Source organism: Muscardinus avellanarius, assembly GCF_963383645.1.
Source record: "Muscardinus avellanarius genome assembly, chromosome: 6".
Taxonomy (NCBI): Eukaryota; Metazoa; Chordata; class Mammalia; order Rodentia; family Gliridae; genus Muscardinus; species Muscardinus avellanarius.
In genome coordinates this window covers 12,835,007-12,853,182 of record NC_137791.1, presented here as the reverse complement: position 1 = coordinate 12,853,182, position 18,176 = coordinate 12,835,007, and the positions used below count along the sequence as shown (strand labels likewise).

At 44.9% G+C, this 18,176-nt stretch overlaps 1 protein-coding gene across 1 annotated transcript in view; it reads left to right on the top strand.

Moving 5' to 3' along the window:
• The window catches only part of MGARP (mitochondria localized glutamic acid rich protein), a gene marked incomplete at both ends in the record, with an annotated part of 21,179 nt that extends 3,765 nt beyond the window's left edge, over nucleotides 1-17,414 (top strand). Inside the window, 3 exons of the mRNA XM_080697148.1 lie at nucleotides 1,286-1,389; nucleotides 13,814-13,907; nucleotides 16,879-17,414. Of these exons, the coding sequence (XP_080553274.1) occupies nucleotides 1,286-1,389; nucleotides 13,814-13,907; nucleotides 16,879-17,414 (734 nt within the window). The remainder of the gene's footprint in view (nucleotides 1-1,285; nucleotides 1,390-13,813; nucleotides 13,908-16,878) is intronic.
• Nucleotides 17,415-18,176: the final 762 nt, after the last annotated feature.

Sequence of the window (18,176 nt, the reverse complement as noted above, 5' to 3'; positions counted from 1 at the left end):
TTATTCTTTATTTTGAAACAGGGTCTCACTGAGTTACAGAGGACCTCACTAAGTAGCTGAGGCTGTTTGTGAATCACGAGCCTCTGGTCTCAGCCTCCCGAATGCTGGGATTACAAGTGTGTGCCACCACGCCCAGCTCCCATTTATTTATTTATTTATTTATTTATTTATTCATTTATTTGTATTTATTTTGTGTGTGGCACTGGGGACTAAACCCAGAGTCTCACTAAGTTGATAAGAGTCTCACTACTTGCTGAGACTGTCCTTGAATCTGCAATCTTTCTGTCTTAGCCTTTTGAGTACTGGAATTATAAGCATGTGCACCAGGCCCGGCTCAGCCCATTTTGATTTTGTGTGTGTGTGTTTTAAAACAGGGTCTCCCTAGGTTGCCGAGAGTCTCCCTAAATTTCTGAAGCTATTCATGAACCTGTGATCTTCCCATCTCAACCTCCCAAGTACTAGGATTACAGGCGTGTGCCAGCATGCCCACCTTATTATTTATATAGATGGCACTTTGTTTCTTCTTTGTCTTTTCTCTTTTGGCAGTACTAAGAATTGAACTACTAAGGCTTTGCATGTACTAGGAAAGCTATGACTGATCTATATTCCCAGCACTTTTTAAAATTTTCTTATTTTTTTATTTTACTTCTTGTGCTACTGGAGATGGAACCCAGTTGTGTTCTACCTCTGAGCTACATCCCCAGCCCTACTTTTTATTCTTTATTTTGAGACAGAGTCTCACTAAGTTGCAAAAGGCCTCACTAAGTAGTAACTGAGACTGTCTGAGAACCGAAATCCTCCTGTCTCAGCCTCCCAAATGCTGGGATTATATGTGTGCACCACCACGCCCTGCTCCCAGCCCTATTTTTTTTATTCTTTTTTTTGCAACTCACTGAGTTGCAAAGGCCTCACTAGGTAGCTGAGGCTGTCTGCGAACCATGACTCTCCTCTCTCAGCCTCCCAAATGCATGCTGGGATTACAAGCGTGCGCCACCACGCCCAGCCTTAGTAATCTCCCTCACCCACACCTGCACCCTTTCCAAGAAAAACCTGATGTTTCATACCAAGATGACAGGCTTCAGAAGTACTTATCAAATTAGATTGGGAAAATGTCAAGTGAAATTAGCACCCTGCCTTGGAATACTGTATCCCCCGAAGCTAAAATCACTTGATGTTAATAGATTCTAGGTTCACTGAGAAGGATTATTTTTTTTTTTAAGATGTAATTATTTAACGTAGTTCTGCTCAAGCGCTACGCTAACTGTGTTTAAACTTGTTTTCCTAGCATCTCTTCGCTGGATGTCATCTAACAAATTTCCCGGAACATCTGGATCCAATATGATTTATTATCTGGTCGTAGGTGTCACAGTCAGCGCTGGTGGATATTATGTAAGTGTGTAACTATAGTGTTCAGAAATTTATTCACTTCACAAGCATGGGGTTAATTAAATATACAACATAGAGCCGGGTGTGGTGGCGCACGCTTGTAATCCCAGCATTCGGGAGGCTGAGACAGGAGTATCCAAGCCTCAGCAACATAGCAAGGCCCTCCACAGCTTAGTGAAACCCTGTTTCCAAATAAGAAATAAAATCGTGCTTAGGCATGCTCAGAGCTAGAATTGCCCTGTGTTCACTCCCCAGTGCCACAAAAGAAAAAGAAAGAAAAAAAAAGAGCTAGAGAGAGAAAGAAAGAAGTCCAGGAACACTTTTTGTATTTTATTTCCACATTGAAAACCAGTCAGATTTATTTCAACCTCAAAGAGCATGTTTATGTAAAATTAAATGAACGTGACAGAGAATCTTTGCTTATTTTTTTCTAAATGGAAAGGTTAAAAGTCTATAATCCTAGAACCCTAAACTAGGTGTGGTAGCATATGCCTGTAATCCCAGTACTTGGGAGGCTGAGACAGGAGGATAGCAGGTTAGATAAGCCTCAGAAATTTAGTGAGACCCTCAGTAACTTAGAGAGAAACTGTTTCAAAATAAAAAAATAAAAGCTGGGCATGGTGGCACATACCTGTAATCCCAGTACTTGGGAGGCTGAGATGAGAGAATCATAGTTTCACTGTCAGCTTCAGCAATTTAGCAAGACCCTGTTTCAAAATAAAAATAAAAGAGGGCTAGGGAGGTAACTTGGAGGTAGAATGGCCCTGGGTTCCATCCCTAGAACCAAAAATAAATTAATTAAATTATATAAAAAAGGACTAGGAGTGTAGCTTGGAGATAGAACGCCCCTGGGTTCAATCCCCAGTACCAAAACCAAACTAATCAAAAAAATTCCTAATTCTACCACTAGATGCTAAACCAATAACCAACAAATTTTTTGAAAGCTGAGCTAATACAAGCAATATTATGTAAATAATGAGATTTTCATTTTTATTTGTTTATTTTTGGTGCTGAGATTAAACCCAAGCCTCTCACATGCTAAGCACAAGCCCTGTCTTGAGCTCCACCCCAGCCCTAGCTCTCCATTCCTATCCTTCCTCCCTTTCTCTCTTCTTTCTATTTATTTACTTGTTTATTTATTCATTCATTCATTCATTCATTCATTCATTCATTCATTCATTGTTCTGAGGATGGAACCCAGGGGCATTCTACCTCTGAGCTACACCCTCAGCCCTATTTTATTCTTTATTTTAAAATAGGGTCTCCCCAGCCAGGCGTGGTGGCGCACACTTGTAATCCCCGTGCTTGGGAGGCAGAGACAGGAGGATCCCGCAGGTTCGAACCCAGCCACGCGCACTGGCTTAGGAGACCCTGTTTCCAAATAAAAATGTAAAAATAGGTCTGGGAGTGTAGCCCGGAGGTAGAAAGGCTTCCAGGAACCCCAGTACCACCAAAAATAAATAAAATAGGGTCTCCCCAAGTTGCTGAGAGCCTTGTTAAGTAGCTGAGGCTGTCTGTGAAACAGCAATCTTCCTGTCTCAGCCTCCCAAGTACTGGGGTTACAAGAGTGTACCACCACGCCCTGCTTTTCTTTCTTTTGAAACAGAATCTTGCTAAATTGCTTAGCCTGGCCCAAAACATGTGATCCTTCTGCCTTAGCCTCTGGAGTGGCTGGAATACAGTCATGTGCCGCTGAACCCAGCTAGATTTTCTTTTTCTTTTTCTTTTCTTTTCTTTTCTTTTCTTTTTTTCTTTTTTTGTGATGCTGGGGTTGAGCCCAGGGGTATTCTACCTCTGAGATACATCACCAGCCCTATTTTTTTTTTTTAATATTTTTTTATTTTAAAGCAGGTTCTCACTAAGTTGCAGAGAGCCTCAAGTAGCTGAGGCTGGCTGCGAACCTTCAGTCCTCGTGTGTCAGCCTCCCCAGTATAAAAAAAATCCCTTTTTATCGTGAGATAACTAGGATTCACCGTTCTGAGAAATAATAGAGAGATCATATACCCTTCACCTCATTTCCCCTCAGTGACTGTCTGCCATTGTCCAGAGGCACACCCGAGAAGAAAAGATTGGTGCAGCTGGCTGGGCGTGGCGGCGCACACTTGTAATCCCCATATTTGGGAGGCTGAGACAGGAAGATCGCAGTTCATGGACAGCCTCAGCTACTTAGTGAGGCCCTTTGCAACTCAGTGAGACCCTATTTCAAAATAAAGAATAAAAAATAGGGCTAGGGGTGTAGCTCGGAGGTAGAATGACCCTGGCTTCCAGCCCCAGTAACGAAAAAAAGAAAAGATTGGTGAGATTGATGCAGACACTGAGCAGACTGAGAGGGGCAGGCCAGGGAGCCTCTCTCTTAGGCAAAGGCCCTGCTGGACACTGGTCCTCGCTTTTATTCATGCATAAGGGGGCGGGGGAGATACGGGTGCTACTGCATACGTGAGACCTCGGGAGGCAAAGTTGAACTTGTAAACATACAGTGAGAGCCAGGGGTTAAAGATTAAGTGGGCAGGCCACAGAACAGTTGCAGAGCGTCTTTGAGATAGTGGTTAGTAATAAAAACCGCTGAGGATGCGCAGAAGATCCTTGAGACAATGTTTGACAAGCAGGATATTTGAGAAATGCCGCCAGCAAGAGACACGGGCAGGTTTACCTTGGAGGAACAAGCTGCTTTCAGCCAGTCCATCAGTCTAAGTCGTAGATTTCCATGACCCCAAGACCATTCCAAGACAGACGTCAACCTGTTCTGTCCCTGGCTGTAGTATTCTCCACATCTCCCCTTTTCTTCTTCTTTAAGAAGGTGTTCTATCAGCCAAACCTTTGGCAGATGTTGCTGCCGGTTTAAGCTTTGGGGGAGGCATCTTCCAACAGCACAAAGCAAGCATAAAACAATTATTAGTAATGCAGAAATGGCAAAGTTCACCAAGCAGGGTGAAGCCAAAATTTAGAGTTAAGCCATTATCGGCTCTTTGAAAAATGTTAAAGCCAGTCAGTATCCTTATCACGTTGCTGGATTGCTGATATTGTTCTAAAATTATGCTATAAAGATGGGCTATGTCAGCCAGGTGTGGTGGCGCACGCTTGTAATTTCAGCATTTGGGAGGCTGAGATAAGAGGATCGCGCAGGTTCAAAGCCAGCCTCAGCTACTTAGTGAGGTTCTCTGCAACTCAGTGAGACCCTTTTTCAAAATAAAGAATAAAAAATAGGGCTGGAGCCGGGCGTAGTGGCGCACGCTTGTAATCCCCGCGCTTGGGAGGCAGAGACAGGAGGATCGCGCAGGTTCGAAGCTAGCCGCGCGCGCTGGCTTAGGAGACCCTGTTTCCAAATAAAAATGTAAAAATAGGTCTGGGAGTGTAGCCCGGAGGTAGAAAGGCTTCCAGGAACCCCAGTACCACCAAAAAAAAAAAAAAAAAAAAAAAAATAGGGCTGGAGCCGGGCTTGGTGGTGCACGCTTGTAATCCCAGCACTTGGGAGACTGAGACAGGAGTATCCCACAGGTTCAAAGCCAGCCTCGGCTGCTTAGGGAGGCTCTCAGCAACTTAGTGAGACCCTGTTTCCAAATAAAATATAAAATAGGTCTGGAAGTATAGCCTGGAGGTAGAAAAGCCCACCCCCAGTACCACAATAAAAAAAATAGAGAGAGCTGGAGGTATATCTCAGATGTCTCTAGGTTCCATCATCAGTACTGCAAAAAGAAAAAGAAAAGAAAAAAAAAATGGGCTATGTCTAAGATAATATTGTCACGATTAGCCATTAATAATTTTTTTATAGCTGGGTGTGGTGGCACACGCTTGTAATCCCAGCATTCGGGAGGCTGAGACAGGAGGATTATGGTTCAAGAACAGCCTCAGCTACTTAGTGAGGTCTCACTTTGCAACTCGGTGAGACCCGGTTTCAAAATAAAGAATAAAAATTAGGGCTGGGGGTGTAGCTCGGAGGTAGAATGCCCCTGGGTTTTATCCCCAGTATCACAAAATAAATAATTTTTAAATGTTTTCCCAAGTATGCAAGTATGTTGTGTACAGTTCCATGGATGAGGAGTCACCTAAATGTGCAAACCCCCGGAATCATAGATAAGAACCTTTCTTATTTTTATAACTTCAACCTGGTCGCTTACAAAGTAGTGGCCATTTCCAGAAATTGTAATCTGGAGGGGGAAAAAAAAAAAAAAAAAAAAAAAAAAAATATATATATATATATATATATATATATATATATATATATATATATCCCCCCCCCAAGGAAAAGGAAAAGCAAAAAAGCAAAAGGAAGCCGGGTGTGGTAGCACAAGCTTGTAATCTCAGTGATTGGGAGGCTGAGACAGGAGGGTTGCACAGGTTCGAAGCCAGCCTCAGCTATTTAATGAGGCTCTCAGCAACTTTAAATAGAATAAAATAGGGCTAGGCGTATAGCTCAGAGGCTCAGAGGTAGAATGCCCTTGGGTTCTATCCATTGTACCTAAAAAAAAAAAAAGGAAAGAAAAGAACGCAAAAGGATAGGCGGTGCAAACTCGTGTAGAATATGTTAGATTTGGGCCGTGAAATTGTAATTTAGTTGTGCTGGAAGAATGTTGAATGCCGGCTGTCCAGATTTTCAAATTATGCCAGACCAAGCCAAGTCTTCAAATAGTGGATTGCCCTGGTCCCTTTTCTAGTTGAGGCTGGGGTGGGACAGACCTCCATCACCCCGGATGACGGAGTCATTACTAGACACACTTAGATCTGAGGAATAACTAGAATGACTGCCGCTGTGCAGTGATGTCTGTTATGGAGCCAGGGATGAGGCCCCTGGTTCGCGGTCGTAAAATTATGATGTGAGTTATTTTTCTTGGAGATCCTCTACAGCTTTCCCAGTTTGCTTCTGCAATTTCAGGGTGTACTGCACACAGTGGCTTGTGTGGTCTAGACAAATTTGTACTTTGGTGACCATGTAGGTAACTGCCCATTGAAAGAAACAGTCTTGTTTTCCTTAGTGCTAAGATGCAGCCACACCTGACTTTTAGGTTGTAAATAGTAAGAGTGATGACCTATACACGGTAGAAGTGCCATGGCCCAAAACGACAAATTTTGCTGAGACATATTTTGGAATAGATATTGATCATCAGTTGAAATTTCTTCTGGTATTTCTACCCTTCCCGCCCAAATGGTTCTATTGTTAAATATGGGGGATGGGGAATCATACCACATAACGGGTCCCCATAAGGGGAGTTCCATTACAAATGCCCAGTACACTTGTTTATCCCAAAGCCTAATGAACAGGCGATACCTGCCAGCATCACTAAGAATAACGCCTCAGGCCAGATGTGGTGGTGCATGCTTGTAATTCTAGCATTTGGGAGGCTGAGACAGGAGGATCGTGGTTTGTGGACAGCCTAAGCCACTTAGTGAGGCCCTTTGCAACTCAGTGAGTCTCTTGTTTCAGAAGAAAGAATAAAAAATAGGGCTGAGGGTGAATCTTGGATGCCCCTGGGTTCCATTCCCCAGTACCACACACACACACACACACACAAATAATAATAATAAAATAATGCCTCAGGGCTGCGAGCTTAGCCAGTCACAGCTGTCACATCTCATCTCTGAGTCAGCTTCTTACTCATTCCCGAGGTGACCTGAGGCTCGGTGTTGTCTGAGGCTCTCTGTGTTCCGGGTAGCTCTGGCTGCAGTGCTGTGGGGAGTGTAAACATGGGCGGCTCCTGGCGGCTGGGCTCCTCTTTTTTTTTTTTTTTTTTTGGTGGTACTGGGGTTCCTGGAAACCATTCTACCTCCGGGCTACACTCCCAAACCCATTTTTATATTTTTATTTGGAAACAGGGTCTCTTAAGCCAGCGCAGCTGGCTTTGAACCTGCGTGATCCTCCTGTCTCTGCCTCCCAAGTGCAGGGATTACAAGCGTGCACCACCACGCCCGGCAGCCATTTCTTACATTCTTGGATTCAGGTCCTCAGCAATGGTAGGTTAAACTACTGTCTCATCAGCCAATGAAGTTGTTCCTATTACAAAACACATCTGTAACCCTGTCCCCAAACTAACAGAGATGCAGGGTAAAGACAATTTTTAAGATTTTTTCTTTTTTCCCAATACTGGGGATGGAACCCAGGGGCAGTCTACCTCTGAGCTACACCCCAGCCCTATTTTTTAATTCTTTATTTTGAAACAGGGTCTCACTACGTTGCAAAGGGCCTCACTAAGTAGCTGAGGCTGTCTGTGAACCCGGATTGTCCTGTCTCATCCTCTCAAATGCTGGGATTAGAAGCATGTGCCACCACACTTGGCTAATTTTAAGATCTTTGACAATTAGAGACCAGTCGGAGCCAGGCGTGGTGGTGGACGCTTGTAATCCCAGTACTTGGTAGGAAGATCTGGGTTTGTGGCCAGCCGCAGCTACTTAGTGAGACCCTGTTTCTAAATAAAGAATAGAAGGGCGTGGTGTTGCACCCTTGCAATCCTGGGGTTTGGGAGGCAGAGACAGGAGGATCATGCAGGTTCGAAGCCAGCAGTGCTCGCTTAAGAGACCTTATTTCCAAAAAAAAAAAGTATAAAAATAGGTGTGGGAGTGGAGCCCAGAGGTAGAAGAGTTTCCAGGAACCCCAGTACCACCAAATAAATAACAAAAAATATGACTGGGAGTGTAGCTTGGAGGTAAAATGCTCCTGGGTTCAATCCTTAGCACCACACACACACACACACACAAAAGGTGTGTTGTAAGAGATATTCCCCATTTGGAGAGATCTCTTCCCCACACATTGATAGGTGCCACCTAGGGCGGTGAGGCAGCTATCTGGGATTCAGCTCCCTGGACGGCAAGTATATTAGTTCTTTGCCATAGCTGAATACATTTTCCAATACCTGACAGCTGGGAAGATGACATCTGCAGGAGCCAGATGTTTGGCCGTTATTCTTTACTTAATATAGTAACATCAGCCCTGTGTCCACTAAGCCCCAAAAGGATTATTTATGTTTTTTTTTTCTTTTTGTACTGGGGATGGAACCCAGGAGCAGTCTACCTCTGAGCTACACCCCTAGCCCTATTTTTTTATTCCTTATTATGAAACCGGGTCTCACTGAATTGCAAAGGGCGTCACTAAGTAGCTGAGGCTGTCTGCGAAACGCGATCCTCCAGGTCTCAGCCTCCCGAATACTGGAATTACAAGCGTGCGCCACCACGCCCAGCTCCCCTGCCCTATTTTTTATTCTTTGTTTTGAAACAGGGTCTCACTGAGTTGCAGAGGGCCTCACTAAGTAGCTGAGGCTGTCTGTGAACCCGTGATCCTCCAGTCTCAGCTTCCGAAGTAGTGGGATTACAAACATGCACCACCACGCCCAGCTATTAAAATTTGTTTGTGTCCAGAATGTGAAGTTTTGACTAGTGGAGTCGAATCCACCTTCTCCTCCCTCCGGTTTAGCTGTGTGTGGAACCCAGTAGGGGAGGACGCGGAGTTGAGCGATTTTGTGCCAGCTTCAATACTATGTACCCCCTTTCCGGTCATCAGCACTTATATTTCTCCCTTATAATCACGGTCCATGACAGTCAGCCCTTTGGCCGTTAGATCGTCCCATTATTATCCCGACCAAGTGTCTCAGCAGTGAGAGATGCAAATACTGTAGGAATTTTATAATAAGGCCCTCTATGAGAATGACGTCTAGTGCCGCAGGCAGGTCCAGGCCTGCGCTTCCAGCAGCGGCTATCGCAAGGTTGTGTGGATGGAAATTCTCCCAAGCAGGCCCCTTTGGTTTTCGGACAGGGGCCAGAGCCCATCTTCTGTTTCAGAGGTAGACAACAGGTTTGGTTTGGTTTTGTTTATTTCATACTTTTTTTCTCGGTACTGGGGATGGAACCCAGGGGCATTCTACCTTCGAGTTATACCCCCAGCCCTATTTTTTTTTTTTTTTTTTTTGAAACAGGGTCTCACTGAGTTGCAGAGGACCTCACTAAGCAGCTAAGGCTGGCCGTGAACCTGGATCCACCCGTCTCAGCATCCCGAATGCTGGGATTACAAGCACGGGCCACCACGCCTGGCTTTATGTTTGTTGAAGTTTGCACAGCATTGACTAGCCCAGTGATTTCCCTTCCTACAGCAAGGGCAAGTCCCTGAGCCAGAACCAACCCTCGGGAATAAGGGCTAGAGGCTCTGTTTTCCCTAATACTCTTTCTGACCTGTTTACGCACATCATAGTCTACAGGGGTAAAGATATGAGCAGCTTCCGGTGGCAGCCCTGGGCATGTTAAAATCTCCCCCTCTAAAGCAGCCCGCCTAAGCGCCTCCGCCAGTGCTGGCTGCTGCCCTTCCAGGGGAGGGTTGCTGGCTGCTCACCCTGCTGGCTGCGAAGGAGCCTCTGAAGGAGGTCCTGCTGGGGAAGGCTGCGGCCCAGAGGAGGCCGAGACAGCAGTCTTCTCAGATAGAAGATTCCCCACTATCTTTGTTTCTCACTAACAAAGCCCCACAGACCAGGCCCCAAGTGACTGTGATTTGCACTGGGATCTTTATTCCCGTGTACTGTGCCCTTTCAGCCTCTTACCTGCTTTACCATAGTCCTACACCTTGGGTGCCTCTTTCTGGAAACGAAGGATTTTCTTCTAGCACTACTTGCAATAATTCGACCAGCTGATCCTTGCTGACTGCGGCACCCGATGCTTTTCGGAGGTGTCGGCATATTCTTAGACACTCCCTCTGCTGCGCTGATAAAATTCACCCCGTTTGTTACCCAACCTCCTAAGTTCCCAGGACAGTCGAATCCCTCTCTACTTACAGGCCGGATCCGATGTAGAGCTCCCAGCCACTTGAGATTGTCTTCAGTATCCTTGGCTTCTTTTTCCCTGTCCTCGTTCCAAGTGTCTGTGTTCAGGGTCACTTGTCGGTGACCTGAGGGGTAGAGAATGATGATGCAGCCACAGAGCAGATTGAAAGGGGCAGGCCAGGGGCCTCACTCTTAGGCGAAGGCCCCTCTGAACACTAGTCCACAGCTCTTATTCATTCTTGAGTGGAGAGGTTGAGATAACGATGCTACTGCATACACGCAGCTCCAGGGGGGCAAAGTTGAACTAGTCAATGTGGAGAGGGCTAGGAGTTAAAGATTAACAGGGAGCTGAGCCAGGTTATAATCCCAGCATTTGGGAGGCTGAGACAGGAGAATCGTGGTTCGCCGACAGCCTCAGCTACTTAGTGAAGCCCTTTGCAACTCGGTGAGACCCTGTTTCAAAATAAAGAATAAACAAAATTAGGGCTGGGGGTGTAGCTCAGAGGTAGAATGTCCCTGGGTTCCATCCCCAGTACCACAGAAAGAAAGAAAGAAAGAAAGAAAGAAAGAAAGAAAGAAAGAAAGAAAGAAAGAAAGAAAGAAAGAAGATGAACTGGGCAGGCCACAGAACAATTACAGAGACTCTTTGAGATAGTGGTTAGTAATAAAAGCACCGAGGATGTGCAGTGAGACAATGTTTGACAAGTGGGACATTTGAGAAATGGTGCCCGCAAGAGACATAGAAATGTTTACCTTGGAGGAACAGGCTGCAGCCTTCACCTGTTTCTGGCAGTTACATTCTCCTTCACAATTCTGATAATAGTATCTCAACTGGGAAAGTAACATTGACCTTATTCAGGTTTTTTTTTTTGTGTGTGTGGTACTGGGGATGGAACCAGGGCATTGCACCTCCAAGCTACACCTCCAGCCCTATTTTTTTTTTTTTAGTCTTTTTATTTATTTATATTTATTTATTTATTTATTTATTTTGGTGGTACTGGGGGTGGAACCCAGAGGCTTTCTACCTCCGGGCTATACTCCCAGACCCATTTTTATATTTTATTTGGAAACAGGGTCTCACTAAGTTGCTGAGAGCCTCACTAAGTAGCTGAGGCTGGCTTCGAACCTGCGCGATCCTCCTGTCTCAGCCTCCCAAGCTCAGGGATTACAAGCCGTGCGCCACCACGTCCAGCTAGTCTTTTTATTTTTGAAACAGGATCTCATTGAGTTGCAAAGGGCCTCACTACATAGCTGAGGCTGTCTGTGAACTGAAGTCCTCCGGTCTCAGCCTCCCAAATGCTGGGATTACAAGCGTGCGCCGCTTCAGATATTTTTTAAATCAAAACCTTTTCTTACTGGCACATTGTGATCACAAGTCATGATGAAGTTCAGAGTGTGAGACACACGCACACAGCACTGGGTGAGCCTTCCCCAGATCCCACACTCCCTCAACCTCCCGTGCACAACATTGAGACCGGCACTGGTAAACTTGAATAAGCATCATGTTCACTGAAGTGCCTGCTTCACTGAGTCTTTCTCCCCCTTCCTTATTCAGATTTCACTAGTTTTATATGTACTCATTTGTGTACAGACAGGCATATTTAATTTCATTGTGTCTAGGCTGATCTACTTATCACCACTGTCAAGATAGGATAGTACCATCAACATAAGCATCGTTGTGCGTGTGCGTGTGTGTGTGTGTGTGTGTGTGTGTGTGTGTGTAGTGCTAAGGTTTGAACTCGGGGGCATTCTACCTCCAAGCTACACTCCCAGCCCTTTTTATTTATTTATTTTTTGTTTGTTTTGAAATAGTCTCACCAGGTTGCTGAGAGCCTCACTACACTGCTTAGGCTGGCCACAAACCTACAGTCCTCCCAAGTACTGGCCTTACAGGCTCGTCCCACCACACCTGGCTGCCCTGAGTATCTTTTGTGCTGTCTTTTTGTAATTGTACCCACTTTCCTCCTGTTCTCTCCTCCCTTCTTTTGATCTCCTGGAAACCATTCATCTGTTCCCTCTTCCTGTAGTTTTTGTTATTTCAAGAATATTAGTTACATAAATGGAACCACAGGCATTATATTATTTTGAAATTGACTTTTTTTTTTTTTTTTTTTTTGCAATACTGAGAGTGGAACCCAAGAGCATTCTACCTCTAAGCTACATCCCCAGCCCTATTTTTTTTTTCCCCCCCGCGGTACTGGGAATGGAACCCAGGGGCATTCTATCTCTGAGCTGTCTCCCCAGCCCTATTTTTTATTCTTTATTTTGAAACGGTCTCACTGAGTTGCAGAGGGCCTCACTAAGTAGCTGAGGCTGTCTGTAAACCGAGATCCTCCTGTTTCAGCCTCCCGAATGCTGGGATTACAAGCGTGCGCCACCACGCCCGGCTCTCCCAGTTCTATTTTTTATTCTTTTTTTTTGGGTGGTACTGGGATTCATGGAAGCCCTTCTACCACCTCCGGGCTACACTCCCAGACCTATTTTTACTTTTTTTGTTTGGAAACAGAATCTCTTTAAACCAGCACGGCTGGCTTCAAACCTGCTCGATCCCGAGCGCAGGGATTACAAGAGTGCGCCACCACGTCCGGCCTATTCTTTATTTTGAAATAGGGTCTCACTAAGTTGCTGAGGCTGGCCTTGAACCTTCAATCCTTGTCTCTGCCTCCCAAGTACTGGGATTACAAGCGTGTGCCACCACGCCCAGCTAAAATTAGCCTTTTTTTTCCACTCACCATAATTACCTGGAAATTCACTGGCTTTGTTCACCTACCTACCTGTTCATCCCTTTTTGTTGCCAGGTAGTGCTCCGTGTTATAGACTGACCGTTCCTCACTGTCGACCATCACAGCTCGCTCCAGTTATTGGACAATTACAAATGAGCCTCCCAGGAAGCTTTGCGTGCAAGTTTTTGTATGAACCTGGATTGATTGATTGATTGATTGATTGATATTGCAGATGGAACCCAGGGGCTTTCTAACCCTGAGGTACATTCCCAGTGTTATTTTTATTCTTTGTTCTGAAACAGGGTCTCACTAAGTTTCAGAAGGTCGACAGAGCTGAAACTGTCCACGAACGTCCATCTTCCTCTCTCAGCCTCCCAGGCAGGGCTTCCGGGTTTACAGTTCTCTAGGATAACAGCTGGAGGATATTTGAAAATGCCTACTGGGAGATTTTGGTTCTGGATTATTTATTTATTTATTTATTTATTTATTGTCTTTTTTTTGTGTGTGTGTGTGGTACTGGGGATAGAACACAGAGGCTTTCTACCTCCGGGCTATACTCCCAGACCCATTTTATATTTTGTTTGGAAACAGGGTCTCACTAAATTGCTGAAGGTGGCTTCGAACCTGTGGGATCCTCCAGTCTCAGCCTCCCAAGCCCCGGTGGTTCGCCACCACACCCGGCTGCCTTTGTCTTTTTATCTGCTATGCATGTTTGCTGTAATCTTTGACTACAATGAGAGCATATTTCTTTTCTTTTCCTTTTTAAGCATTCTACTTAATAACAAAACTACTTTTACTTCCAGAGGGGAAATGAAAAAGTAAATGGTAAAACATGTATTTTTCTTCTTTGCTGCAGTAGAATTATTGCTTAAATTTCTAAAGGTGATAACATGGAAAACTGTATATACCTTTGAACTTAGCGAAGTGAATCTTAGAACTTCAGAAATAAATTAAGCACCCATTTTCTTTCAGACTTACAGAGCATTGACTTCAGACAAAGCCAGACACACAGAGCATGTAACAAATTTGAAAGAAAAAACAAAAGCAGAGTTACAGCCACTTCAAGGTAAAGCGAAAATCTTCCTACTTTTTATTTATTTTATTTTATTTTATTTTATTTTATTTTTGGTGGTACTGGGGTTCCTGGAAGCCCTTCCACTTCCGGGCTACACTCCCAGACCTATTTTATATTTTTATTTAGAAACAGGGTCTCTTAAGCCAGCGTGGCTGGCTTCTGTCTCCGCCTTCCAAGCGCAGGGATTACAAGCGTGCGCCACCACGCCCGGCGTCTTTTTATTTATTTTTAATTTAGTATGTTTCAAGGTACTAATTCCCTTCATCTTAGTCTAGCAGTGAGCACTGTTTCCTTTTGGTTTCTTTACTCACTTAATGCAAAATGGCCCTGGATAGTTCATTCCAGACGAAAAGCCCATCCAAAAATCCATATGAAATTCATATTCATATGAAACCAGGGGCGGTGGCCCAGGCTTGTCATTCCAGTACTTGGGAGGCGGAGACAGGAAGATTGCAGGTTCGCAGCCAGCCTCAGCTACTTAGTGAGGTCCTCTGCAACTTAGGGAGACCAAGTTTCAAAATAAAGAATAGCCCGGTGTGGCACAAGCTAGTAATCCCAGCATTTGGGAGGCTGAGGTAGGAGGATCCCTGTTCGCAGACAGCCTCAGCTACTTAGTGAGGCTCTCAGCAACTTAGTGAGACCCTGTTTCCAAATAAAATATAAAAATAGGTCTGGAAATGTAGCTCGGAGGTAGAAAGCTCCTGGGTTCCAACCCCAGCATCACAAAAAAACAAACAAAAAAGAAAGTAGAATAAATAAAAACTAGCTGGGTGTGGTGGGCACACTTGTATCCCAATACTTGGAGGCTGAGACAGGAGGATTGCAGTTCACAGACAGCCTCAGCTACTTAGTGAGACCCTTTGCAATTAAGTGAGACCCTGTTTCAAAATAAAGAATAAAAAATAGGACTGGGTGCGTAACTTGGAAGTAGAATGCAACTGGGTTCCATCCTCAGTGCTGCAAAGAAAGAAAAAGGATGTTTTGTATGTTTGGGATGAATACACCTGACAAATGACCGCGTTCTAGGTCAGTCCTGCTGACCAGTGCTTTTAACTTCTTTGTATGGTAATGTTATTTTTTTCCCCTACTCAGACACCCATTCATGCAGGCATAATTTTAGTGTCTGTCTCTCAGCGACTTGGCCTTTCATTTCCCTCATTATTTTTTTTAATTACAAAACTAGTTTTTGTTTTAGTTTTGGCTGAGACCACTGTTTGCTTCAAATACACTGGACATTGTTAGAATCAGCTTTGTCTACTGAGTTCCTCAGTCGATTAAAATAACCATGAGGAAAGGAATTGTGTGTGTGTGTGTGTGTGTGTGTGTGTGTGTGTGTGTGTGGTGCTGGGGATGGAACCCAGGGGCATTCCACCTCCAAGCTACACCCTCAGCCCTATTTTTTATTTTTTATTTTGAAACCGGGTCTCACTGAGTTACAAAGCGGCCTCACTAAATAGCTGAGGCTGGCCGCGAACCAGGATTCTCCTGTCTCAGCCTCCCAAATGCTGGGATTACAAGTGTGCACCACCATGCCTGGCCCAGAACTTTTTATTTTTTAATCCTAATGCATATTTTTATATTTCTTGATTTAAACTGCCTGGGGTGTGTGTGTGTGTGTGTGTGTGTGTGTGTGTGTGTGTTGTTACTGGGGATTTAACTCAAGGGAATTCTACCTCTAAGCTATACCCCCAGATCTTTTTATTTATTTATTATATATTTATTTATGCATTTATAGTACTGGGAATGGAACCCAGTACTGTACCTTCGAGCTACATCTCCCAGCTGTATTTTTTTTATTTTTTTTATTTTTGTTAGTACTGGGGTTCCTGGAAGCCCTTCTACCTCCGGGCTACACTCCCAGACCTATTTTTTATACTTTTTTATTTGGAAACAGGGTCTCTTAAGCCAGCGCGGCTGGCTTCAAACCTGTGGGATCCTCCTGTCTCCGCCTCCCAAACGCAGGGATTGATTACAAGCATGCGCCACCACGCCCGGCTTACAAATTATTTTAATGAATCGTCACAATAGCCCTGAGATGTAGATTGTCAATATTCACACACACACACACACACACACACACACACACACACACACACGTATGTATCTATGTATATAAATGTATTTTGGTACTAGGGATTGAACCCAGGAGCATTCTACTGCCAAGCTTCACCGTCAGGCTTCTTAATTTTTCATTTTGAAACAAGGTCTCTCTAAGTAGCTGAGGCTGGCTGAGAACCTGCAATCCTCCTGTGTCAGCCTCCCAGGTACTGAGATTAAAAGCTTGCGCCACCACGCCCAGCTCAGTCGGTAGCCCTCTTTTACAGATGATAAAACTGAGTCTGAGAATTTTTCATTTTTTTCAGAGTCATCAGCTGGTAACTTGGTCAGTCTTCCACACTGTCTCACATGGAAGGTTAATATGATGGCTATTTTCATGGTCTTAGATGTGAATAAGTTATAGGTGCAGTTACATTTATGTTCCAAAGAGTCAACAAGAAAACAGCTCTTATTTTTCCCTACTGAGGGGCAAACATTAAGACTGGATTCTTTGAGCCCTGGAGAGAGATTTTGTGAATACAGCTACCCAGCTCTATAACTTACCCCTTTGGTCCTCCTCTGGATCACATAATCCTTGCCCTTTTTTTTTTTTTTTTTTTTTTTTCCCCCAGTACTGGGGATGGGACCCAGGGGCATTCTACCTCCGAACTACACCCCCAGCCCTATTTTCTATTCTTTATTTTGAAACAGGGTCTTAACTGAGTCGCAAAGGGCCTCACTAAGTAGCTGAGGCTGGCTTGAGCCTGTGCGATCCTCCTGTCTCAGCCTCCCAAGCGCTGGGATTACAAGCGTGCGCCACCACGCTGGGCTGGATCTGTGTCACTTTTTAAAATGACTGCGCCGTGTCCATTGGGTTCCCGTGTTCTTTACAGTAATGCTCTGCTCAATGGGCTCAATCTTAAAGGTGAAAAGGAGTCGGCTGCAGAAGCTGAGAGAGCAAGTTCAGAAGTGGCCGAGGTCTCTCCAGAGGATGCTGCGGCCGTAGATGCTGAAGCAGCCCCAGAGGCTGCGGCTGGGGTCCCCGCAGAGGCACCAGAGGGTCCCGGTGGCGTGGAGGTTGCTCCGGTGGATGTAACGGCAGCTGGTGCTGAGCCAGAGGTCACAGAGGCGTCGGTGGGTGAAACCTCAGAGGCCAACTCGGAAATGACACCGGAGGCTGTGGAAGCAGCGCCAGAGGAGGCTGTGGCCACCAGTCACGACAAAGGTCCCACCGAGGAGGAGAGCACAGAGGAACATGTGGAGCCCGAAGAACCAGGCGCTGCGGGGGACACTGAGCCCTCTGCAGAGCCCTCTGCAGAGCCGGCTGTGCAGGGAGAAGCTGGGGTCCAGCCCTCTGCAGAGCCCGCTGTGCAGGGAGAAGCTGGGGTCCAGCCCTCTGCAGAGCCCGCTGTGCAGGGAGAAGCTGGAGTCGGTTCCCAGGCGGACTGCGCCCAGGGCTGAGCTCTGGCTGGTTGAGGTGTGGGCAAAATTGCCGTAGAGCATCTGAGAGCTGCTTTTGTGTGTGTGTGTGTTTGGTCATCTTAGTTTGTAAAAAAAACAAAAACAAAAAACAAAACAATCTTCTCTCTAGAAAACTTCAATATCGCCTTGAAGATCTGAGGTATTTACTGATAAATGTTTGGAGATAGAGATCAGACTAGGACATTGCAGTAAAAGCACTTACGTAGTTTTACCTTTGAACTGAAATTTGCTATCATAGGAATGGGGTTATCTACACAACCTATGTTCACTTCAGTCTTGTTCACCTGAACCTTGCTTTATTGTATGTGGATATGGATTATTGAGTTTGATTTGAACTCATTTAAATAAAAGTAGACAATCTTTACTGTTTCTATTTTATTCATTAATATTAATGAGTAAGCCAGGCATCATGGCTCACGCCTGTAATCCCAGTACTTAGGAGGCTGAGAAAGGAGGATCGTGGTTCGCGGACAGCCTCAGCCTCAGCTACTTAGTGAGGCCCTCTGCAACTCAGTGAGACCCGGTTTAAGAATAAAAAATAGGGCAGGGGCTGTTGCTCAGAGGTCGAATGACCTTGGGTTCCATCCACAGACCCGCAAAAATAAATAAATAAATAAAAATAAAAATAGGTGTAGGAGTATAGCATGGAGGTAGAAAGACCCTGGGTTCCACCCCTAGTAACACAAAAAATAAAGAAAGAAAAATAAAGAAAAAAATAATGCTGGAGATGTAACTTGGAGG